The following is a 25,183-nucleotide window of genomic DNA, read 5'->3' as shown; positions in this document are numbered from 1 at the left end:
GCTCTAACCAATTTGAATTAGTTAGGGTTGATTTTGAGACGAGGAAGGAAAAACCGGAGGACCGGAAAAACCCTCAGAGTCAGAAAGAGAACCAACCAACTCAGCTCACATGGGACGACTGGGATTCGAACCCCGGACCTCAGAGGTAAGAGGCCAGCGTTTTACCACAACGCCATCCTGGAAGGATTAAAGGAAGGAAGGAAGGAAGGAAAATAGAAAGTAACAGAGTAATTATAGTAAGGAATATACCTGAGCTAAACCGCTGTACATACGACCCATACTCTTGAAGTCAAGACCCTCGGAACAATTAACTACGATGACGTAGTTACCCAATGCTTTCCCGAGATCCTTTACTGTCTCAGTCTTGCCTGTACCAGCAGGTCCTTTGGGGCTACCACCACGGTGAAGGTGAAGTGCGGTGGTTAGGGTCATGTAACACCTGATGCCAAAAATATAATCATCAATTTATCATCATCACTATCATCGTTTGTCATCCCCATCTTCAATCATCATTTATCATTGATCGCGACCATCATTATCATCATCATCACCATCACCAATCAGTAGCAGCAAAGCATCATCGAGCATTTTTATCAACGTCGTCGTCATCATCATCATCATCATCACCAACAACATAACCACCCCCATCAGCATCATTCATTATTGCCAGCACCAACTTTACAGTTCAACGCGTCCTGGTAAAACAAAGCAAAACTAACCTGTCAGTCAGGGGGGTGATGACAAGACGTCCAGAGTTCCCCAAATATTCATAACCATACTGGAACTGTGTGTTAGTTTGACGTACAACACAGTCATCAATATCCTAGAAAATGTAAAAACGCTCAGTAAATGTCAATATAAACAAGCAAAGCTAAGGTTGCGTATGACGTCATATATCTTACTCACGTGACAGTGACATGCATGCTCTTTTAAGGTAGCCACAAAATTCCTAATATCCATACCTTGTCCCAGTAAAGACGTAACTGACTGAGCCATTCAAACGCAGACACGTTACTACATCCTGATTTGATGAGCTTCTCGATGACGTCACGGCCATGGACCTCGATGGTTACCAAGGCAACGATCTTAAGACGCTGAAGCTTGGTTAGGTTACCACGAATCATTTCGGAGAATTTATTAAGCATCGAAACCTATGGAAAAGAAAATACAATTTGCAACCATATCAAAATAGAACGTTTGACGTGTGACGTCAATGGAATGGAAAAACGACTTCCGGGTTTCGACTTTCAAACATGCCTGACAAATGGACATCACAAAATGCCAAAACTTTAACATTCTTTCATAGTTGTCTTTATTAATACAGTATCTTGATATCACAAAAGTGTGCTCACGAAAGTTTTTGTAACATTCTTTCATAGTTGTCTTTATTAATACAGTATCTTGATATCACAAAAGTGTGCTCACGAAAGTTTTTGTATACTCGAAAAAAACGAACATTTATTTTCTCACTAAAACTCTTAGATAACGTGCTGAAAGGCACGCATGCACAAACGTTTTTCTCTAGTATCTGTTTTACCTGTTTCTTCTTGAAGCTCTTCAATGCCTTTTTGTCCCCTCGTTCCTTAGTGCTACTCAGTGCTTTATTACAGTCACTGGTCCACTGGATTTGACTGGACGTGATCGTTAACTGCAACAAAACACACCACATCTCGTTAATAAAATACATACAGATAAAACGAGTTGCGATGAAGTGAGAAACAATGTGGAAAAAAATGTGGTATGTCCTTCGTGTTTAAAAGAAAAGCGTTTTGGTTCCATTTTTGTTATAAGGTTTTCAATGCCCTCTCTGGTAGTCATACTTCCAAAACTCATAAGATGAAAATGACAAAAAGACAAAAAGATAAAAAGGATTTGCAGTGGAGTGAGAAACAGTGCGCTATGCCTTGTGAGTATAATTTTTACTTTCATTCCTTGTGTCGGCAATGTTTGCTATGGTCTCTCTGTTAGTCATCCTTCCAAAACACAAGAGTACTGCACAGGTTTTTACCTGTCCTGCCCATTCTTTGATCCATTTATCTCTCTTGCTTAAGTTCTTCTTCAAAGCCAGTCGACAGTGTTTCAGTAATTCCTTCAGTGTCCACCTCATGCTTCTTTCAACGTCACACAGCCATGCCTGAAAGATGGAATGATTGTTAATCCACTATCCATTAATTCATCCACTCATCATTCCATCGATCACTGGATACATACCTCCACAGGACCCTCCAGGAGAACCGAATGACCAAACTCCACATATTCACCGTCAGCAGAGTACATACCAACTGCCTCCGTCTTTTGAGTGATGCCCATCTATGAAATACAATAATAGGGGAATGGATAAATAAATCCATTAATGAAGCAAAGAAAATAATTTCATGAACTAGGGCTGTAGAAACAAATGTATAAAACAACGCATTCCTAAGATTTTGAAATTTGCTCAAATTGTTCGACACTCGAATAGTCGCCCCTAAAAAGCCCCACAATGCACTGCAATGCCAACTCGACCCAGTTTTCCTCAACCACGGAAAGACTAATTAATTGATTCTGGCTGACAGCACATGGTGGTCAGTGTTTGGCGCCGATTTGGAGATTGCAAATAATGAGTTCTAAGATTTTTTTCAGCTGATTGAATTCCAGCAATTAAAATAAACGTACTTACCTTTGCCATTTTGAGGGACCTTATGTTGTCGAAACACTTCTTAAGATGCGCTTGAACCTAAAGGTGAATCAATGTAGGTTACATTAACGAGGAATGTTAAATGACATATAACTCCATCACCAAAAGAGAAACCTAAAGTGGGCCATCGACAATAGATAATTATCGACAATAATCTTGGGCGCAATGTTTTCCCATTTCATTTCCCTAGAGTAGCAGACCACGCTTCATTCCGTAGAGTATAATTTCTTTATTCAAGGGTTGCACGAGAGAAGACACATGAATATGATGCAATTCAAACGAAGAAAATTTGAAGAAAATGACACGTGGTATGAAATGGGAAAATATTACGCAAAAAGGTAAAGAGGTTAATAGGGAGGTCTCTCTTAACTGTAGTAAAATCATGACCCTAGATGTCAACTTACAGCTTCTGGGTTCTTGGACTGGCCAAGAATCTCCAGCAGATCGTCGTTAGACAGGAAGTAAAACCGAGGGAAGATCTGTCTTTTAGTCTCCAAGTACATGTCTAAAGACTTCTGGATCTCTTCCAGTTTAGTGTTCATCTCATTCAATCTCTCTAGAAGACCTGTAAAGATAAGAAAAATAACAGAGCCTTCATCAGAATCAAGTTATATACATGAACTTCCAGTGGTTTGACACCGCGAAGGAAACTAATCTCCTAGCGGGATTCCCTCGGGATGCACAAATGGGAGTTCTTAATGGTGAATTCCTCTGAGGGCGTCACAAAAGAAATAAGTTCGTAGCGGGATTCCCTCGGGATTTAGAAGTGGAAGTTCCTCTTTTCACTTTCATGGTGATGTCCTCTGAGGGCATATCAGTTTTAACTTACATATATGAAGCATTTTCACAGTGGTGTGATACGAAATAACTAAACTCCTAGCGGGATTCCCACGGGATGTATTCATGGAAGTTCTTCCCTTTACCTTCATGGTGAGTTCCTCTGAGGGCGTTGGGGTCCTTGTTCAACCGCTGCATGATAACCTAAGATAATTAAAAACCAATACATTAGACTTAGGAACAGGGTAGATTGCCTATTGTTAGAATGCGCGTAGAAAGTATATGACACTTCAATATGTTCGTACCTTCCAGTGTGCGTTCACATCGTCAAACTCTGCCGATTCTCTCGGAAGCTGTTTTCTGATGTCTTCCCCGAGGAAAATGTTCTGTTAATCAAAAAATAATAAATTTATAATGAAAAAAATCACAGTTCACAATCACTCTATCGTTCCCATCAATCATCTTTACTTTTATTATGATAATACCACTACTTTATTATCACCAACAGTATTTCTCATTAAGTTTAGCATCGTCATCATTCACCATCAACAGCTTGATTTTCATAATCATCATTCACTTCATTCACCACAACTTATTATCGCTAAATACTAGGGGGTAGTTAGGATTTTGCCTTGGCGGGACCCGTTTACAGGACATCGCGTGACTACATCGCGTGAGGATAGGGGGTAGCGAGGGGTCCCTTGCCCCCTGGCTGCCCCCCTGACTACGCCCCTGAATACCAACATCATTATCATTCATGCTCAACATTGGAAACATCATGATAATCATCTTTATTGCTTTTACTGACCATCAGGAGTAAATAGATAAAACTACGGCAATAAATACATCATCCTTTTTAATATTATCATTGCACTGACATTATGCGTTTACCTCAAGGTACATCCATTGTCTCTGTACAGTCAGGATCATCTCTATCACTTCCAGGATTAGAGACAGAGTTCTTTCCCATTTATCGACCTGGAATGAAAATGAATGAGTTATTTTCTCCGGGTGACTATGAACGGTTATCGACAAAAGTATCTCCATAGGATCTGTTGTATTACCTCAGCTTCAAAGGCTTTGACGTATCTGGATGCTTTCATGGTCGACAGTGTGACTTGGTTGTCTTCCAGCTGCTGGAAGACGTCATCTGTGGCTCTGGTAACATCAATAAAGAGTGATAAGAGCGTATTCAGGATTCACTACATCAATTCTACTTATACAGAGAAGAACTTACTTGAGTTTGAAGTGTCCACGATCTTTGTACGGACCGATATCAAGATTAATTTGTTCCCAAGCTTGTGCGATACCAGCAATGGCCTAAAAATGAATTTTTGGACCAAAGTCAGAAGAATATCAAAGTACTGACTTACTTGTATCATATGCAGGTCTTCGTTGCTGCACTGATGTTATCAACAAACTGACCCACCTACCCCTCCTCCATCACACCCCATTATATTTTACAGCACAGCTTACTTGTTCTATAGACAACTCTTTGCTTGCTGCACCAGATATATCACTGATGTTATCAACAAACTGATCCAAACCAAGCTCAATAATTTTCTCCAGGGTAAAGTCATCAGCTAAAAACAATGATAGAAAACACCAAGTTACGAGGCACTACCAGGACGAGGACAAGTTATGTAAGGGTAAGGAACGAAATAAGAGTGTCATATTAAAGCACTCTGATTGGCTGGAGTACATGTTTGAGTTGCTCTGATTGGTCCAGAAAACGCAAAATATCAAATTATAGTGCATATATCAATAATATATATAAAATGATGTTGGTTAGTATTTGACTTGTTACATACTGATAACCTCTATTTATCAAGCTCTCGGTTAACCTAAGTCAGGAGTAGGACACAGCTAATTCAAAGATTGTTATAAATTGAAATTGAGCGTGTGAGGTTTTGCGGAGGGAAAAAAACCAGAAAACCTAAGGAAAACCCTCAAATCAATGGAGATCTAACAAACTCCACTCATGCTTAATATCAGGCCCAAATCCAAAGGATAATTCCTTACCATTCTGATCAAATGGTTTCTGTACTTCTCCCTTGATCTGATTCCAGTGTCTTTCTCTCATAGCAGGGTTCTTAAGGTCCTGAATGAGTGGCATGGTTCTCTTGAACTGCTCGATACGAGACTTGATTGAATCGCAGATGTCCCAATTCTTGTCCTAGGGATATGATACGATAATGAATATGGGATGGAAAGAATGAATGAATGGGAGAAGGTGATGGAATTGATTGAATCGCAGATGTCCCAATTCTTGTCCTGGGAATATGACACGATAATGAATATGGGATGGAAAGAATGAATGAATAGGAGAAGGTGATGGAATTGATGGAATCGCAGATGTCCCAATTCTTGTCCTAGGAATATGATACAATAATGAATATGGGATGGAAAGAATGAATGAATGGGAGAAGGTGATGGAATAGATTGAATCGCAGATGTCCCAATTCTTGTCCTAGGAATATGATACAATAATGAATATGGGATGGAATGAATGAATGAATGGGAGAAAGATGTCCCAATTCTTGTCCTGGGAATATGAAACCATAATGGTATTTAAAAATATGGGATGGAAAGAATGAAAGAATGGGAGAAGGTTAAGGAATTGATGGAATCGCAGATGTCCATATTCTATTCATGGAATATAATACGATAATTTTATCAGATAGGATACTAATTTCCTAACATAAATGATTTGAAAATACGAGAAAAATAAACATAAATGGAAAAAAAGGACAGAACCTCAAACACGTCCTGAGAATTACAAAATTGTTGCACCAACAACAACAAAAAAAGGGGAAAAAATGAAATTTAATAAAAATCAAGAAAAGATAGAAGAATGAAATTCAATCCTCCACTAACCTTAACTTCCCTAATGGTTTTATTCAGTCTCTTAAATAACGTCTGCGAGGTCATCTCCATATCTGTAGTGACCAACTCGGTAAAACGACCACCTTTCCACGTGTCCCAGAGACCTTCCCATTCACTAGTAATAGACCAGATTTGTTCAAGATGCTCCAGATCTTTCTCCAATCCCTGGAGATCTTTAGATGGTGCTTGTTCTATCTTGAATATGTTTAAACCACGGCGCAAAGTTGTTTCTTGGTTCTTGAGGCTGTGGACTTGCTCATGATATTGTTTGACTTGATCTAGTGCCTGGACGTATAATATAGAGTAATGTTAGTGTTCTCTGTTCGTTCTCAAAACGCACGTACAAGTTTGTATGAGCTTCTTCCAGTGCATACCAGAAAGGACCATGTTATACAACCTCCCCGCCCCTTAACACACACACACACACAGCCACCCTCGCCCCATTGCCCCTAAGCCACAGGCAACCCAGTTATTAAATTACTACGATTACTTACATCTTTGACTGCAATGGCACTGCTAAATGGACCCTTTGTCTGGAACTCCTCAAACAGGCCACCAACAGTCTTCTTGAACTCCTCAGATGAAATAATAAGACCCGTCTTGAATTTCTCTTTGCTCTTCTTCAACATGATATCGCTGTCAATCAAGCACTGCTGGAACGACACCCACTCACCGCTCAACTGATCAAGCATCTCTTGCACCTGGAAGAAGGGTGTTTAGGCAACATTTGTCAGGCAAGGATGATAAGCAATATGAAAGAGAAGGATAGAAGATGTGTATTTTTAAACCATCACCTCGCGATAACGTTCATGTTCAAAACTTCTACAATTCATTTCCACGTGAATTGAGGGCAAAATGATGATTGGCGTTCTCTGTCACTTACGCACTTTTTCTATTTTCATGTTATGTGGTCTTACCTCTTCAGGTATGGGCACTTCGTATTTCTCGAGAATAAGAAACTGTTCATGAAGAGGAGGGAATTTGGCCTCGATATTCTTCAGGTCGTTCTGGAGCCGCTCTAAAAGGGCAAGGCTCTCACCCAGTTCATCTAAGTTCTCTGGTGGTGCGCTTAATCTGGGAAGAAATGAATTGTAAGTAGGAATGATTGATATACTACGATGATACATTACATATTGTAATAACGTAGCTCCCTTACAATTTTGCCCACCCCCCCTCCCCCAGGTGCTAATAAATGAAAGCCTCCGTTATTATTCTATACAACACGTACTTCTTAGCATTCTCTTTCAGGAAGTTATGGAGCTCAATCAGCTTCTGACTGGCCATCTCACGCAGGAGTGTAGTAAACTTGCTCTGCCATTCATTGCAGTGACTTAGCAATGCAAACTTAAGGGGTGAACAATCTAACATGACAAAATCAATGTTCAAGACTGTCTCCTCTTTCTGGAAGTTGTTAGCGATCTCAGTATACCTGGGAATAAGAATTAAGAGTGTGATAGTTATAGTGAGAATAGGAATACCATAAAGCTTGGGTATATAATGTATACATTGTTATATGAATTCTTGTCGTTTTTATATCAACAGTTCTTTATTGTTCAAATTTATTTTTGCAACAACCTTTGCCAAAGGGCCGACTACTGCATTGACGATATGAAATTCGTTTACAGTCATGTGTTAATAAGGTTTTGATGTTTACCGAGCAATATCTGCATCAAATGAAGACACGGGTGGATTTAGTCGCTGATATCTCCTGATGAACGCATCCTTCTGAATCTCCCAGATTTCACGATACCTAGAAAAAAGTGTTTACATAAAGATATGTGAACTCGGTGCACCTAGGCCCTGTACAAGACACACTCAGAATTAACAACACAGCACTAGTAACGATCCCTGTTTATCCAAACATCTGGCACAATCTATCCCATTTATCCTGTAATTTCAGTACATCCATGTTTACTTGCAGGGCATTCGTACCGACACAGTTACGGTTACGACACATTTGGCTGATTAGACTTTTCTTTTATGCGCAGCATGAAATCTGTGGCGCATTTGTTGGTACTTACGTGTCCCATGTGCTGAGGTATGACTGTAGATGTGAAGCATTAGCTGACATGCCCGTCTTGATACTAACTTGGATCTTTTTGGTCTCGTCATCTCGTTCAATGATAATGTGTACAGGCTATAAGAAACAAATACTCTTGTTTAGAATCACCATAGATATCACGCAGGAGGAGAAAATGCAATAATTCAAGTTAAGGATGGCACGTACTTTTGAACTTCAAATCTTGATCGTGTCCGAGGAAATTTATTGAAAGTGCCACTACGATCAAATTTTTGACTTCTTTTTTGTGTGTGTGTGGATTGAAAGACCTTTGATAGGGAAGTAAAATGTAACTTTCCTTTTTCAAATCTCTTTTTCCCTGATTGGATATTGTTGCCATCCAAAGATATATACTATAAGGCCCCTTTCACACGTATCTGGAAATTTTTGTATCCGCAAATTATTTTTCGCGGATACGAAAATATTTGCGTCCACACGCAGCGTATTCGTATCGTTTTCACCGTCCACACGTGTCCGTTTTCTTAAAATTTGCGGATACCGACACAAAAATTTGCGGACACGTGTGGACGCAGCCCGTATCCGTAAAAAAAATGCGGTAAAAAAAATTTCCGGATACATGTGGACGGGGCCTAAGGCTTAAACTCCCCCTCCGTGCCTGCAAATCCCCCCTGGTGCAACCCCCCTGGTGCAACTCCCCCCCTCCGGTGCTTGTGTAATACTGCCTCACCTCCTTGGAAGATTTCTTTTTGGCGAGAAGGTCTGGCAACCGTTTGAATATTGAGAGACAAGTTGTCAGGGAGCTGGCGATATGTTCCATCATACTGGCTAGCTTAGTTAAAGTGGGCGAGAACTCCACCTAGGCGTGAAAAGAGTCAAGTACATTAGACAATAGTTTCTGATTGTACAGTAAATTCTATTGATTTCCTAGTATTTCAAGCACTGTTTTTTGGACAAGTGTTGTTCTCTGCCATTTGCTTTCTTCTACTCTCCCATCTTCAAGGGCAGATACAGCCAAAATTTTAGGGGGGGGGGGGCTAATTGATTTTAGTGGGGGGCTAATTAAGTTTCTTCTGCCAACAATACGGAAAACAATAAAAAAAGCATCTAATTCTTCAGTTTATTTTCTTGCTGAAGGGGGGCTTCAACCCCCCCCTCCCCCCGGATCCGCCCTTGATCTATTGTGATCTACAAGACGTTGTGCATTTTGTTGTAAGTCCTGTCTTACCTTGTCGCCTTCCAGCACAACTTTGACCCTCAGTAATGGGTTAGGGATACTTTTACCATCACCATTGATGGCTCTGGAAAGTTCTTGTAAAGACCATTTGACGTTTAATCTAAAGGCCTCTTCTACCATACGGTCTATCTTCTCTGTGTAGCGTAACCAATGAGCTTGAACCTTGAATCAAAACAAAAAATTACACGATTGGTTATCAAAGAGCTAAAGATTTTCTAAATATAGAGTGAGCCCCCGAACCAACCGCTACATCAGTCCCTGCTAAGAAAGTCTAGGGAGTTTATTTTTATCAATGAATACCAAACCCCAGATAAATCTGATGGAGGTTGCAGAAACATTTATTTTAAAAACTTCTATCACCTCTTGTCCATCGTTCTTGAATACTTCATAGGTACTTTTCATGGTTCCCACGATATCCATGTGAGTCACTTGAAGTCTCGTTTGGATTATGGACATGTGATTTTTCTGGAAAAATAGATTGAAATTATTTTATTAATATTATTTTAATGAGAAGAGTATTTCCATCCGCATTTATCACAAATCAACAGTTCTAAATTCCAGTTGAATGGATGAGGTTGATTAAAAACACTTGATGACACTATACCTGTTCATCTTCAAACTCCAGGTTGTCATACACCCTCTTGCCATCAATCTTGACCAGAAGCATCTCACTGATCTTCACACAGTTCTTGGATATCAACAGGTTAGCGTTCTTGTAGTCATCAACTATACCTTGGACCTGTCAAATCAGCATTAACATATTCTTCAAAACTGTGCAGCAATGATTTCATTGTACTAACTGTATGTTGTCTTGCAGACTCAGGCTGTAGCCACAAATTTCTGATTGGTTGGATTTTTGAGGGTTTTCGGTTTTTCTTACATTTTTTTATTATTTTTCTTATATTTTTCCCCCGAAAGTTGGTTTGGTTGAAACTGGACCAACCATACCGGTGGCTATGGCCCTAAGACTAGAAAAAATATGGTGTACCCTCAAGTCATAAGTAAGGGCACTTTACAGCAACGGTGTGACTATATTTCTCATCGTTACTGGAATACATGCTACACTTGCCTTGCTGCAGTTGTTTCTGCATTCGCCAATAAAGTAATCTGATATGCCCTTGGAAGCCCATGTCAGCTTGGTTAGACCTGGATGAATCTTTTTGTCCAGTGAGCGAATTCTCTCTTTGAAAAGACTGCGTTCTTCGGGAGACAACACTGCTATAATCCTGTACAAAAATGATATGTTGAACATAAGCAACGATACTACCAGCCATTGAATAGATGTTAATACAGCTGATTCAGATATTCTTATATTTTGAAGGTATGTAAGTGAGGCTAATAAGTCATTCCAATGCAAATATAACCAACTTCTGACAACTGTGAAATCCACCATTCAGAAGATTGACTTCTCACAGTGCCAAATTTAATGGCCAGTCATATGCCTGGCCAGGATTGGATTTTGTCCAGTCACATTTTTCCCTTGCTGGTCATTTTGACCAGTAACATTGAGCTACGAAGGAGTTTATAATGACTGTGTGCAAACTAATTTGAATGGTCATTACGACTGGCAACTGACCGGCCATCATTTTAATCCCTGGTATTAGTCTGCACTAACCTGTTGTAGTCTCTGATAACAAGTAAGACATTTTCTCTCAGTATTCTTAGGTCTTCCTTCTTCTGGTACATCTCAGACACATAGTGAGGTGTCTCAAACATCAGTTTCTCCCAGTAGTGGATTTCATTGATAAGCTTGAGTAAAATCCTAAACGATATTGAAAGAAATTCAGTAAGAGAGGTATAGTATATAATTTATACCATCATCACCGCCATCCGGTTAGCTCAGTTGGTAAGAGCGCCAGTTTGTTGTGCGGGAGGTTGTGATTCAAGCCTTTGCCGGACCAACACTCAGGGTCTTAAAATAAATGAGGAGAAGGTGCTGCCTTTGTAATTACATCTGCAAATGGTTAGACCTTCATGTGGCTCTGATGACTACATTAATGGTGGTCCCAAGGACCACAAGTTTATCAGTTAATATTACTGTCAAGTGTTATCCTCTATAAATAAAGTTTATTATCATCATCATAATCATCCTCCTCCTCCTCCGCCTCCTCAACACTTGCATCAACAACCATCAAGTCATTAATTCTTCAATAAACAAAAACTTACTTGTCAAAGTTGAGATCAAGGGTTCCAGTTCTTTCTTGGTTTCTCTTCATCAGAGGAATTTCAAGAAGTTTAGCTGATTCCTAGTTAGTAATGAATCAGATATGACATTTATGAGCAGGTACAAAACAATAGTATCTATCAGCATACGTCATTATGGGAACCCCACCAAGCATTACACTTACTTTGTCCACAGTTGCAGTCCATTCATTGAAGGTTTTTCTGACAAACTCATCTAGAGCCTAAAAAGGGATTTTATGATTAATTTTAAATCCTCATAATTAAACTATGCAAAGTCATTGGATATTAATATTCTGCCGCAATTATAATAATTAATAGCATTCCCATGTACTTTCCGGTCCCTGGGGATTGGAAGGGGTTGCTCATTGGTTGGGAACTGATATTTAAGTAAAGAACGTGTGCTTTGGCGTGGTTGAACAAGATAGCCGAACTATGTGTGGCACCCACCTACCCACCCTGTTTGAGCTGGGTTGATGTCGACCCTGGCACATCCTTAGCACTTCATGCTGGATTTGTTTCTGGTCGGAGTGCGCATCCAAATCTCATTAATGACAATGATTAAGGCAGAATAATATACTATTTGGACATTTCAAATCTTTGGTTTTATTATCAAGGCATAATACCTGAGCCAGCTGCTGATACTGGGTTCTAATCTCATCACCAGAACCAATTTGGGGCAAGAAGAAAGCTTTGTCAAGAACCTATCAAAAAGTATACATAGTTTACATGTTTTAGTCAATGCATTCAATAATGGGAATGAACAGTGGATTCCACAGAGTGTCTTTTCTTCCACTTGATTGTGTGTTCAATTAATTGAGCTAAACTTACAGACCATATAGATATGCCCATGAAGTCCCTATACCCCCTAACCTAATATTTTCAGTATTGATTCTACATAAAGTGAATAGTTGAATAGTAAAATACTTATATTTGATTTGAGTGATGCATCTTGGAGATATCAAGGTTTATACTTCCAGTATGCTAACCAATGAGTGTGATGTCATTATAGGAATTTGAGTTTATTGTTTATCATTTGTAAATTGAAACACTGATAACTATGAGAAAATTAATTTGCAATAACCTTTTCTATAAACCCTGAGAAAGACATTGATGCTTTTATACAGGATGTTTAATTGACATCACACTCATTAGCATATCTTGGAAATATAAATTTTGAAATCTCCAAGGTGCATCACTCAAATTATGGATTTTTTTTTACCATTCAACTATTCACTCCATGTAGATTCCATACTGAAAATATTGAATTAGGTGATATAAGCACTTTCATTAACCCAGTCAATAACAGCAATAGCAGTAACATTAATAAGAACGATGACATAATCATGAAGAACACCAAAATGTATGACAACAGCACCATAAGCTTAAGGTAACAACGCACTTGATCAACATAAACTAACCTCCATGGGTTTATCTATTCTTCTTCTTAGCATTCTAGCCCAGCTTGCTGATCCAGCATACTTAGGGTACATGGCAGGTAGATCAACTGTCTTGGTGTTGAACTCCTTCTTGACCAGATTTAACTCTTCGTTAAACAGCTGAAATACCTCTACAGTCTTCTTGTCTATGGTTCTTCTGATAGCCTGAAATCAATTGATTGATTGTTGGTTTATTTGACATATCTATTATTTTAATGTAATCACTATCTTGTGGTACTGCTAAAAAAAGGAAGGAAAAATAAGAAGAAAAAAATCTTGTGGAGCTGCTAGCAAGAGAGTTTTAGATAATTATTTAAGAAAAAAAAACTGTTAACACTCTTGAGTTTTGCAAACACATGTTACTGTGCCACCCTCAGCTGTGTTATTTTCTGCAATGTGTAGTTCAAGAAATTATCCATACCCCCGATGGAGGATTTTTTTAAAGACCCCCAGACCCCCTTACCCCTGTAAATTCCAATTTATTCTATACAACCTTAAGGATTCTGTGTTTTTCTCTCTGAATGTCCCCCCTCCTCTGCCCCCCTCCTTCATCCCCCCCCCCCCCCCCCCCCCCACCTCTTGGAAATTCCAAATTCCTCCTTGGAGGGTATGGATGATTTCTGGAACTACACAATCATTATAAACATTAAAGAAACTTCCTACCCTACCCACCCACCTAACTTTATACTATATCAATATTCCCTTTTCAATCAACCCCCCCCCCCCCACCCCTACCCCCACTAGAACATATAATTAATTACCTCTCTAGAAGACAGATGCTGGAAAATATCCAAAATCTCTAGCCCTTCTTGTACTGTTGTAACACTCTCAAATGCTGATGCAATCAGGTTCTGAACCATTACTTCTAAATCCTTGACTCCAGCTCGGAATCTGTCCAATGAAAAATGTGCATTTTCATTCATATAATATCCTTTGGGATTCAGGCAAAAAAATTAAGATCAATATTAGATGTATGTTTACCTGTTAAAATCATCATGCCAAGTCGTTGCCTAAAAATAAGAAATGTTTCAAAAAAAAAATTAATAAATTAATAGTAAGACCTTTTTAGCTTGGGTGTAAGTAATTTATTTTAGCCCATGTGTTATTCCCTAGAGAATCATTTCTTTGTTTAACGGTTGCATATTAGAAGACAAATGAATATGGATATAACTTGAACAAAGAATTATTTTCTCAACATTTGGTTGGAAAAACTTTATGCATAAGTGATTAATGACTAGATGAAAACAAAAGAGAAAACAAAAGAGAGTTAACTAACAAGATGCTCACTACTTTATACCTTAACATCGAGAATCGTTTTCTTGACAGCTTTGAGAATCTGTAGGTTCTTCTCAAATGTTGCTTCAATCTCCAGCAGACTTCTGACAATTTCTGGTCCTCTCACTCCATGGAAGCAAGGCAGTGGAGCCTTTTCACCATCATACATTCTGGCAAAGTGCATTTGACCTTCACAAACCTAAAAAGTAAGGGAAACCCAATTGTAATATTCAACTTTCTTCCATCTTCAGTGTCTCATACATTTGAAATCAGAAGAAATAGGTATGATCATACCTTTGGGGTGGTCAGTGGTAGGTCAGATGCTGGTCCAAATCAAAATGTCAAAATGACAGACAATGCAAAGATTTGACTGGACAAATTAAAATACTGGCTGGACATCGTCCAATGACCCGCAATTATTTTAATTCCTGGGTCCAGTTGTTCAAAGCCCGATTAGTGCTAATCCTGGGTTAATTCTTAATAAGACCTATACAGTTAATCCTGGATTAGCGCTAATCCAGCTTTGAACAACCCGGCCCTGGGGTAGGATGTTCTAGACATAATAACTGGCCATATTATATATACTCAATGTAACCTGTCAGGAGGAGCTTGACCAGAAAAGTGCCAATTTTTTCCAGATATTGTCATTTGACCAATGTCTTTATTTTTAACCTTGGGTAGAGAGAAGGTCATATGGTGAAAGGCCAATTATATCCATTATTTACCTCAAGAAGGTCCTTGCATCTTTGTACAAATGCATCAACTTGTGCAAAAATACTGCTTTGGTCAAGAATCCAAAGGTGACCAGACAATTTGGCATGCATTCTTCTTATCTGGAATAAAAAAAGAAATATTTAAAATGAAAATAATGCAGAACAAATTAATTTTTTTGAGGTTTTCAGGAAAACTTTAAAAACAAATCTAGAGATTTTATGGGGGTAAACCAGGAAGAATTTGGGCAAGAACATGATAAACTATGACATTACTTTACTTCCTTCTCCAAATTTACTTGCGCCACCCTTGTGGCATCATGACATTATTATAAGTCATCCTTTGAACTAAAATGCAAGTGCGGGAATACTTTTTGGTAAACATATATACCTTTTCATAGATTTCCTTCCAGGCTTCACAGCATTCTATGCTTTCCTGCAGTCCTAACATGCTTATTCTTATGCGACCGTCGAAAATGTCATCCAGACAAATCTTTGTGCTGCATCTCTTGATTATCTCATTACTCACCTAATTTAAACAAATGCAATCATTTATTGATGATTAATTGATGATTACTTGATGATTAATCAACGAATCCAATCCTTAATTGACGATTAAAACATTTAATAACCCTTAATGGCTTATTCTCTTAATGCAGACCTTTCTCAAGAGTCCAGTAAGTCTTTCTGCAGTGTTGTAATGTTCAGAGTTCACCCATATCACTCTAATGCTGTTCAAGATCTTTGGGAGCATTGGAGGAATGTCTTTAGGCTGAGCTTGTGCAAGATCCTCACAAGGTGCTTTCAGGATTGAAAGAAATTTGAGATTGCTTTGGGCCTGGGCTGATCCATTCTGTTAAAATAAAACACAAAACTATAGTAGATTTTCAAAGGGGGTTATAAGTAATATATACAGTATGAGTGGCCGTGTTGTATCAGATATACAACCACGAAGCGTAGCCGAGTGATTGTATATCTGATACAACACGGACACGAATACTTTATATGACTTATCAGACGTCTAGGTTAGTTCCTTTGTGTTTCACTAAAATTTTCAAAATTAAAGTGAATTTGGCCAAGAAAATCCAACTTAAAGTTTATGCAAATGAACACAGTTTTGTATCAGATTTACAACACTCTTCACGGCTGTGATTTCTGTTGTTTTCCTCATGAATTATTCATGATTTTGATAATAATAGTTTATTTAATAACGTGTCCTCCAAGAGGGAAGAGCTCTTTCAAAATATAAACGTGAAAAAGTGCGAACATGAGGTTGACAAAAAAAATTGTCTTAAAATTCAGTCTACAGTACATTGAGCACCTCCCAAGCTATAAATTACTATAAGTCTAAACAGTGTATGGTTTTTGTGTGGCAAGGCCATTAATTAAGGTACCTGTATTTGCTTGGAGAGTTTCAGGAATGGAGCAACATAAGAGGACTTTGACAGTTCTAGGATACTTTGAATCCTCATGACCCCAGGCTTGTCCAACTGTTCACTGATTCCTGAGAGATCAGCACATCGGCTTCTCCAAAACTCTATTTCTTCCAGAGGACCAGAGTTCTCGGCTGTCTCAAAGTTATCCTGGCTACTGAGTACCTCTTTGATCTGCCTTGTCCAGTGAATCATTGCAGCTGGGTAATAAAATGGTTTAATTAATTTACACAATTTTAATTAAACAGAAACAAAAGTACAACATACAGTACAAATGGCACCACCACCACCACCATCAGCAACAACTACAATAACAAGCACAGCAATAACATCATCAGCAGAAGCAACAACAAGAACATCAGCAGGTGGCAGCAACAACTACACATCAGCAGCGGCAATATCAGCAGCAGCAACAGCAGCTGCAGCAACAGCAGCTGCAGCAATATCAACAGCAGCAACAGCAGAAAAAACATTAGCAGCAACAAGAGTATCAACAAAAGCATCAGCAATAACAGCAGCAATAACAACAGCAACAACTATAGCAGCATCAACAACAGCAGCAGCAGCAACACAGTAGCAATAGCAACATTGGCAGCAGAGCAACAAAACCAGCAGCAACAACATCAGCAACAACATCATCAACATCAGTGCTCAACAACAGCAACAGCAACAACAGCAACAACATCAGCAACAGCAGCATCTACTGTATGTGTACAATAACAACAGCAGCAGCAGAAGGCTTACTTTCTAGTCTTTGGACAAACTCCTTGCTTTTTGCCGCTGCTTCTTTAGAGAGATGAGTATTTTCATTTGGTACATATAAGACTGTTTTCCCCTGCATCTTGTATCTGGTGTCTGTTAGATTAGCCATGAACTTATGAACCTGGGCTGAAAAGTCATTTTTGATGCCTAGTGATACGAGTCAAGGAACAAGTGACTTGAAAGTTATCATCTGTTAATTTAACGACTAAACCCACTAAACTATAAGTAAACAAGAAGAAAACTTAAATAAAGATTTACACTTATTTTTTTGAATGTGTCATCATCAAAGGCAGTAGACAATAGATGATAGGCGAAAAGCAATAGAAGATACAGTACAATAGGTCATTCCAAGATCCAAGAGTAGCTGGAATGACTTGTGTTTCTGCTTCTTATTCCCATGAGAAACATGAACCTTAGTGTTGAGACTTATTCAATGTTGTTCATAGCTGACGAAAACAATTCCATCTTGGAATGACCTATTGCCCTTTGCACTTAGCAATGATGTTTTTTTAAATAGGTGTATAACTATACTGACGGACTTTGGTTCTGTAAGTAGCTTTAGTTTAGCTATCAACCAACTAGTTGGATATTTTTTAGAAGTAGGTAATCAATGAAACATGGGATGCAGGTTGTAAGCGAACAAAATGCTGCCCTATTTGGTTTATTATATAGTAGGAAAATCTTGTATAATTTTTCAGTACTCTTTCCTCATAATTATTCTTTGCAAACCTGGCTGTGGAGATAAATGGTGTCAGTTCTATACTCTGTTCACTAATAAAGCACAGTTCTCAACCAATTACAGTATACGTAGTAAGTTGAATCAATATAACAATAAATTGTGATATGCAGTATAATTAAGGATACTATCTGGCCAATTCATCTTTCCAAAAAACAATGGCCCATAAAGATTTGACATCAATCGCAGTAAACCTTCCACATAATTCATATGAACTGTGCCAAACTGGAGGTTTTTTTCCAGGTTTTCAGCAGTGAGAATGGCTGCTTCTGATCGTATAATGTAAGTTAGCTCTTCAACTTGATGCGGAGGTATTGAGGTTGATACCTGTAGTCCAAGAAGCTTGTCCATATATGCAACAAGTACTTGTAAGTTAGGATCGTTAATGAATTTTAGTATGGTATCATCATGTTCTGTTGTCCAGAGGTCTGATGTTAAGGAGCTCAATGTTACTCTTTCTTTAATCATTGAGATCTATTTAAAAAAATCACTTTATGAGATAAAATTATTAGATTAGCACATTGAGAGTCTATAATGCGCTATATAAGAACATATTTATTATTATCATTATTATTATATGACTATAAAGCTATTTCTATGCTAAAATTATCTAGTGAAAATCTTTGGACACTCATCCAACGTAGTAACGGCACTGCACAAATCTATCATCCTGTCAAAAATTAAGGGGGGAGGGGTATTCCTAATTGTGGCTGCTCAATTTCTCAAAATGCACAACCGAAATAAAAGAACCATTGAATATTTGGTACGCAATGAATTAAACATCAAAATAACTTGAATTACAGTAGCTGTGGCGGTGGGGAGGACAAAGAAATGTTGCCCCTGTTAAAAGACGTCAAGCACTTCTGCAACTAAATGATTGAGAGAAGGCGGGTTTTCTTCCCGCCTAATTTGAAAATATACGAGTTTAACTTTCATATATAACAGTGCATACGATAAAATAAAGAAAAAGAAATAAATAACCATTTCAGCAGGGTCAAATTCTTTTCCTCCAGAGCCTGTACTTCCATGATCGTCGACAGCGCCTCTCTCTCCATCAACTCCATTCTCGGATGGTGACGAGCTGCCATTTTTATGTTTTTCAGAAACAGCTTGACTTGATTCCAATGCATTTGTATCAGAATTATCATCTCCAGTACTTAAATTAACACTTCCCGTCTCTTGGGCTTCAGGATCCATATTTACTCTGCTTTTTCAGTATTTCTTTTCTTGCTTAATGTCTTAGTAAACGATGTCAACAACACGACAATCCCATGAACACCAACTTTCAAACTTGATCAAGCAAAATTCCTCTGTACAATTTAGCTATTTTCAAGCGCCAAAACATTAAGATGTATACAAAAATATCTTAAATATAATACAAGAGCTGGCTCTCTTGGTTACTTATCGTTAAACTTTTACAGGGTTTCAAACACAAGAATCCGCCATCTTGATTACTAGTCTCTATAGCAACTTTGAAGAAGGCCTGGACGATCCCGCGCATATATAACAAAATACCCGCGGGATTCCCGTTGTTTTTATGTTGGGCTTGAAATTAAAATCGAAAGATTTAGAACTCTTTAATTTCATTTCTTCTTTTATTACGAAATATTCCTTCTTTCTTTTTGTTAATGATGAAAGGAATAGTTTTTTTGTGGTTTTTATTTTCAAATTTTTAAGCGAATTTTGGGGTATTTCTGTGGGGGTCCCCGACATGAAATAAAGGGGGCATTACAGATTCACTGAGAACAGCACATTTAGCTTCAGAAGAAGAAGGAAGAGGGGTCAAAAATCTCCTGTTTTCTCTTCAAAATGCCTCGAAGTAGGTCCGTATCAAGGTCTAGATCTCGTTCTAGGAGTCGAAGTACATCTCCACGTCGTAAACGAAAGGATAGGACGTACAGAAAGCGAGGTTCAAAGAGTCATAGTCGTTCTCGCTCGAGGCAAAGAAGTCGGTCGCCATTAAACAGAAAAGACCGATCTTCTCCGAGAAGACGAAGGAATCGTTACTCGAGAAGTCGAAGTCGAAGCCGTTCTCCTAGTGTAGATAGATTTGGACGTACTATACCTAAGAGGAAAGACGATGAAACGAGAAAGAAGGAAGATCAAGAGAGACTATTAGAAATGGAAAGGCAAAGGAAAATGTAAGCTTGTAAACTATGAAGTCCTGTGTATAAAACTTAAGCTTCATTACTAGCAGGTTAAAATAATTATTTTTAAGATCTCACTGAGAATCTAATTTCCACTACTTTTCTACATTTGAGGACTTGAAGAATTTTGATACCACGGTATATATGTAATACTAAACTAAACCCGGTTTGTTTTCATTGCCAAGTTCAGCTGACCACGTTTTTAACAACCCAGCACCCAAGCTGTAAAATAATACAGTTGAATTTGATATTGAAAACAAGTGGCTAAGGGCGTCATAATATGATATTCTCTCTTTTGTTTATTGTGATGTCGTACGACCAATATCTAATTGGTTTTGAAATAATATATAAAAGAGTTTGTTTATTTTATATTCACTATTGCTTTAAAAAGAGAAAGAATTCAAATCTACACTAAGTTTAATGTATTCAATTAAACTTTTAAGAACTCCAGAATGTCTAGTTAGGTTTGCTACCACATACTGTTTTCTTTGTATGGAATATTTCTTTCTTGAATTACAGTTTCAGCTAATTATGAGAATGGAAGCTGATCATGCTTAAGCTTTCTAGAGGATATTTCATGCCTGTTTAGTCTTGCCGTCACTATTACATGATTAACCAACCAAAAGTTCGGCTGTCGAATAGACTAACTACTGACGTATGGAGATGTGAATTTTAACTTGACCGATGGCAGACCAAATTTGGAAGTCAGTGATAGCTTATTATACTGAAATTGTTTACCATCATTAAATCAAGGTTGTACATATGTATAGAATAACTTACAAGGAGCTTAGCAAATATATAAGACTACAACTTGAGACATGACAATAAATTAAATGCAGCAATGGTAGCTGCACATTTCTACTTTTCCATGAGATATAATCTTTTTGTTTTATTCTCTAATTTTGCATGTGTAATTGATGTGAAGAATCTTTTTTTTTTTAAAGACGGGCAGCTGAAAGGGAACAAAGATTAATTGAGGAAGAAACTCAGAAAAGGGTCGAAGAGATGGTAGCCAAGAGAGTAGAAGAAGAGTTGGCGAAACGAAAAGATGAAATTGACAGCGAAGTTTTAAGGCGCGTGGAAGAAGCTAAAAAAGTCATGGAAAAACAAATGCTTGAAGAATTCGAAAGGAGAAAACAAGAACAAATGGAAGAATTAAAAAAAAGAGAGGTAAAGACATTAGAGCTTAAATTAATGTTGGTGAACATGTTGGGCAATTTCGGCAAGAAGTCAACATCCATATTCCTGTACAAATTACTTGTAGAGCTTGAGCTATAAACACTTAAAAACTTGTTAACAGATAGAATATTTTTATGAAAATCAATATTTTTTTATATACGAAAAGAATGACTAGGAGTTTTTTGGCCCAAAGAAACATATTCACAAAATTTTTTTTATTCTAACCGTTTGTTAAAGCAAGTGTTTGGTGAGGAATATGGAGTTGAAAATTACTTAAAGTTTCAGAATTATGGGAGAAACTTAAGACAGAGATTGCTACCTGCCACTTTGAAGTTGCCCTTCATGTTTTCAACATAGTCAAATCATGTTGAATATCTACATGTATATTTCACAAAAGTTCCATCAACAGGACTATTGCGGCATCAGGATTATTCTATACAGCTTTGGAATAAAACAAAGACAGTTTATTTTGTTCAAAAGACTTGAAAGATTTATAAAACTGTATCAAAGAAAATCTATCAAAGAGGTTTTGACATGGTTGACCTCTCAGCCTCAATGTCATGTAAAACAAAAAAACATTTCCTTGAGAAACTATGAGAAGCTTAAATAGTGGCATGCAATGCAAGATGCAGATCTAGACACTACGCTGATGGCCAATACAGAGAAACCAGTCGCATTAGGGATTGTTAAACCAAAACGTATTCATGTACGTATGCATAAAGTAGTATCAAACTTGGAGAAATGTTTCACAAGGGTGTGCAGGGCACTTGTGTTATATATTTTAGCTCATTTTCATGTTCCTAAAGCCTTGACAACTTTTAGATCTCTGTCTGAGTTTTCAATATCAATAGGTCAATCAATTATTGAAGAAATAGAAAATAGGCCCGCTGCCGCACGGAGTGCCTCTCTACACCTCTTAAGTGTATATCCCCAAGTGCTTCATTAACTGCACACAGCACAGCAAGCAAGTTATCTTATTTTTTATAAAATACAAATTACAATCACCATTATTTTAGATAGGAATGTTGCAGCTGAAAGCGTGCATGCATGCTGTGTGTTCTTATAAAGCACGCACTCCCAAACATGAATCAGTATGCAAGATTTGACAGTTGTAGAATACTACTTAGACTGTTGTAACTTTGATTTGTTGGAAACTAAAATATACAGTGTAAAAGCCACATTAGAAGTTCTCTTGGTAGTAGGAACATAAAAAGCACAATTACTTTATTCCAACATGTAGCTATCCCCTTGTGATTATAACCAACTATTATCAACTAGGATAATAGTAATGCAAATATATTAATATTACATACAACTCCACATATCAATTTGTTGGGTTCTTCTTCTTCATGATGTTCAAACTATTTCACAGGCTGAAGAACGGCAAGAGCGAGAAAGACTTCAGAATTTAGTTGCTGAAAAACAAAAAGCTATTGAGGAAGCAGAGCAGAGGCTGGTAAGTACGAACACGTCTGGGGCCTCCTGCAAAGTGTGCAGGTTGGGTAACTGGTTACATTAGATCTACTAACAGTCTTTTTAAATTCTTAAGGTCATATCATTTGGAAATAGAGTAATTTAGTTCAACTTTGTGTTGTTGTCAGCCCTCATAGCTATTCCTTGTTTTGTCATAATCTTGCAAAGATATTTTACCCTTGAGACGTTGTACCTGGATGCTTAACGAGGAACAAAGCAAAGCTAAATTTTTTAGTGTCCATAACATTTATGAGCTAGTATTTTGTAGTGATAGCTTTCTTTCTTATAGTTTTCTTTAAAGATTGAGCATGTTTAATCATCAAACACTGCTCACCTCACAATAACAGCAGTTAGAGGTTGACCCCCTAACATTTTAATCATATCTAAACCCTACTAAGTATCAATTTTATCACATCTGAAGGTACGTACAGGGATGTAAAGTTGGCCGTGAAACACACCCAACCAGGCCCAAGTTTGGTTTGTTCTTTAGTATTTTTTGTCTGTGTGCTATCATTCTTTCATGACGAGAAACCATTTTGTTCGTAAGTAAGTAGTAAATATATGAAAGACCTCAGCTTGGAGGAGTTAAAGCTTCAAAAAAAATAAAAAATTGGAATTCTATTGGGCGGACGTAAAGTGTGTCAGGTGTATAATGTATGTCGAGGCACATTCGATAAGGCCACTTCTTACGTTGTTTAACTCCACTTTAACAATAAAAATCTATTATATTCTGGTTGATATTGACACTATACTAATATTCCTTATAGGCCGAGGAGAGACTGTCCATGGTAAGAGAGAAAGGGATCCTAAATGAGCAAAAGAGTAGACTTGAAAGAGAGATTCGCAAACAAGAACAAGCAGCACAAGAGATCATTTTAAATAAAACCAAAAATGCCCGACCAAGACTTTCCTTTGGGGTAAAGTCCAAGGCAGGGATGCTCTAATGAAAGGTTTTCTTCGAATTTCTATAAAGTATGAAATAATTATTAGTTCTTTTGCACTAGTTAGGTTTCTAATCTCACTTCATAATTTCTTTTGAGAATTTTTCTTTGTGCTACTAGAAGTCACGAGAGTGTGCAATGAAAAATTTTCTGGCAAAATTCAAATAGTACATGTGAACTTCCTAATTCCCAATTAAAGTTGAATTATCAAACAGTCCCCTTTCATTTGGAAAGGTAGCAGTGCCCGAGTGGAAGTGAGAACAGCCATGACCTTGTATTGATAGAGACTTATGAATAATCGCCCAAGGTGTTGAAAAAGGACTCTATCATTGCATGGTCACCGCCGTCCTTGCTCCGATGTACAGGCACAGTTACCTTTTAAGATTGAACAGGGAACTATGAAGGGGGCTGTTGTTACTCCAACATATTTCTTAAAAAAAGAAATGATTTATATTCAAGGTATTACAATCTCATTTAGATTATGAAAACTGCTCATCCAAAGCTTTTCTTCTACTGTTGTTTTATACACCCTGTTCATTCGTAAAACCTTTGATTAGAGTACTATCTTGGTAATTTATTTTATGATAGATAAACTATGAATAGATATTATTCAAAATGCTTTGATTTTTGACAAGGCATTTTGTATGTGCGTTACATGGAATAGTAATTCTTGCACACTGTAATCAAAAAATCAAATTTTGAAACTTCTTATTTCCATTTTCTATCCTAAAATTCTCTCTGTCATAGGTAAGATTTTAACTTGTACATATTTGGAGAAAAAATAAAGGTTGCTCAGAGATGATTTTGTTGGTTTTGCTGTGTCATTGCTTTTTTTTGTTTTTTTTTTTTTGTTTAACGTCTGTGCATGAGAAGACAAATGAATATGGATACAACTCAAACAAATAATCTTTTTCTCAAGAAAATTACATATGGTCTGAAATATGAAAACAGTATACCCAATGTAAACAGGTTTATAAATCAAGCACATACTTGTTAGCCTGCGTCACATCCCAAATTTTCGTATTTACAAAGAAAATTCTAGATGTGACGCAGGCTAATACTTGTCTGCCTGTGTCACTCCCTCTTTGGAGATTGTGCCATACCCACCTGGTTAGTTCAGCTGGTATGAGAATTGGTCTGTTGTGCAGGGGGTCTTGGTTCAAGCCTCAGCGGGACCAACACTCGGGGGGTCTTAAAATATCCAAGGAGAAAGTGCTGCCGTTGTAATTACATCTAAGAATGGTTAGACTTTCGAGTCATCTTAGTCAAGGACTTAAAACTGTAGGCCCCGTCTGTCTTCACTATATAACCCT

General features: G+C 37.7%; 2 protein-coding genes across 6 annotated transcripts in view; one reads left to right on the top strand and one right to left on the bottom strand.

Annotated features, from left to right (window-relative positions):
- Positions 1–19,577, bottom strand: part of LOC116301988 (dynein axonemal heavy chain 2) — a 58,645-nt gene extending 39,068 nt beyond the window's left edge. Inside the window, exons 1-41 of the mRNA XM_089032436.1 lie at positions 19,112–19,577; positions 18,259–18,604; positions 17,377–17,541; positions 16,594–16,832; positions 15,861–16,052; positions 15,591–15,728; positions 15,215–15,322; positions 14,512–14,688; positions 14,196–14,224; positions 13,976–14,105; positions 13,197–13,379; positions 12,402–12,479; positions 11,943–11,999; positions 11,761–11,840; positions 11,210–11,356; positions 10,664–10,820; positions 10,199–10,333; positions 9,955–10,059; positions 9,586–9,756; positions 9,088–9,216; positions 8,362–8,477; positions 7,995–8,090; positions 7,569–7,769; positions 7,258–7,414; positions 6,835–7,041; positions 6,332–6,625; positions 5,477–5,630; positions 4,931–5,037; positions 4,692–4,774; positions 4,519–4,612; positions 4,346–4,432; positions 3,760–3,840; positions 3,601–3,658; positions 3,082–3,242; positions 2,660–2,716; positions 2,212–2,310; positions 2,009–2,134; positions 1,538–1,648; positions 963–1,151; positions 720–823; positions 250–439 (exon numbers count right to left, since the gene is read on the bottom strand). Coding sequence (XP_088888562.1) covers positions 250–439; positions 720–823; positions 963–1,151; positions 1,538–1,648; positions 2,009–2,134; positions 2,212–2,310; positions 2,660–2,716; positions 3,082–3,242; positions 3,601–3,658; positions 3,760–3,840; positions 4,346–4,432; positions 4,519–4,612; positions 4,692–4,774; positions 4,931–5,037; positions 5,477–5,630; positions 6,332–6,625; positions 6,835–7,041; positions 7,258–7,414; positions 7,569–7,769; positions 7,995–8,090; positions 8,362–8,477; positions 9,088–9,216; positions 9,586–9,756; positions 9,955–10,059; positions 10,199–10,333; positions 10,664–10,820; positions 11,210–11,356; positions 11,761–11,840; positions 11,943–11,999; positions 12,402–12,479; positions 13,197–13,379; positions 13,976–14,105; positions 14,196–14,224; positions 14,512–14,688; positions 15,215–15,322; positions 15,591–15,728; positions 15,861–16,052; positions 16,594–16,832; positions 17,377–17,541; positions 18,259–18,604; positions 19,112–19,327 — 5,754 coding nt within the window. The 5' untranslated portion in view covers positions 19,328–19,577. The remainder of the gene's footprint in view (positions 1–249; positions 440–719; positions 824–962; positions 1,152–1,537; positions 1,649–2,008; positions 2,135–2,211; positions 2,311–2,659; positions 2,717–3,081; positions 3,243–3,600; positions 3,659–3,759; positions 3,841–4,345; positions 4,433–4,518; positions 4,613–4,691; positions 4,775–4,930; positions 5,038–5,476; positions 5,631–6,331; positions 6,626–6,834; positions 7,042–7,257; positions 7,415–7,568; positions 7,770–7,994; positions 8,091–8,361; positions 8,478–9,087; positions 9,217–9,585; positions 9,757–9,954; positions 10,060–10,198; positions 10,334–10,663; positions 10,821–11,209; positions 11,357–11,760; positions 11,841–11,942; positions 12,000–12,401; positions 12,480–13,196; positions 13,380–13,975; positions 14,106–14,195; positions 14,225–14,511; positions 14,689–15,214; positions 15,323–15,590; positions 15,729–15,860; positions 16,053–16,593; positions 16,833–17,376; positions 17,542–18,258; positions 18,605–19,111) is intronic.
- Positions 19,578–19,845: 268 nt separating this feature from the next.
- LOC116301987 (uncharacterized) lies at positions 19,846–24,672 on the top strand. 5 transcript variants are annotated; one of them, XR_016120186.1, is made up of 4 exons: positions 19,846–20,271; positions 21,222–21,447; positions 21,866–22,912; positions 23,697–23,761. XR_016120186.1 is itself a non-coding variant. In XM_031711163.2 (4 exons), the coding sequence occupies exons 1-4, from the start codon at positions 19,940–19,942 to the stop codon at positions 23,871–23,873; spliced, it is 819 nt and encodes a 272-aa protein (XP_031567023.1). In that variant the 5' UTR covers positions 19,847–19,939; the 3' UTR covers positions 23,874–24,672. The 5 variants fall into 5 exon arrangements, 2 of the variants coding, with proteins under 2 accessions (XP_031567024.2, XP_031567023.1); XR_004197803.2 differs by lacking the exon at positions 23,697–23,761 and having other exon boundaries at positions 21,866–22,162; positions 22,829–22,968; XR_016120188.1 differs by having other exon boundaries at positions 19,847–20,271; positions 22,829–23,475; positions 23,697–23,816.
- Positions 24,673–25,183: the final 511 nt, after the last annotated feature.

Source organism: Actinia tenebrosa, unplaced genomic scaffold (assembly GCF_029948245.1).
Source record: "Actinia tenebrosa isolate PJP-AT-01 unplaced genomic scaffold, QUT_ActTen_1.0 PGA_scaffold0__85_contigs__length_37466705, whole genome shotgun sequence".
NCBI classification, from domain to species: domain Eukaryota; kingdom Metazoa; phylum Cnidaria; class Anthozoa; order Actiniaria; family Actiniidae; genus Actinia; species Actinia tenebrosa.
The sequence above is the reverse complement of the archived record's forward strand: the minus strand, read 5'-3'. Positions and strand labels throughout refer to the sequence as shown.

What these genes read in the sequence shown, in the direction of transcription:
- LOC116301987 (XM_031711163.2), top strand. Translation starts at nt 19,940, where the DNA reads ATGCCTCGAAGTAGGTCCGTATCAAGGTCTAGATCTCGTTCTAGGAGT. An exon ending in AAGAATTAAAAAAAAGAGAG is followed by an intron (nt 21,448 to 22,828) that starts GTAAAGACATTA and finishes ACTATTTCACAG; the next exon opens with GCTGAAGAACGGCAAGAGCG. An exon ending in AGGAAGCAGAGCAGAGGCTG is followed by an intron (nt 22,913 to 23,696) that starts GTAAGTACGAAC and finishes TATTCCTTATAG; the next exon opens with GCCGAGGAGAGACTGTCCAT.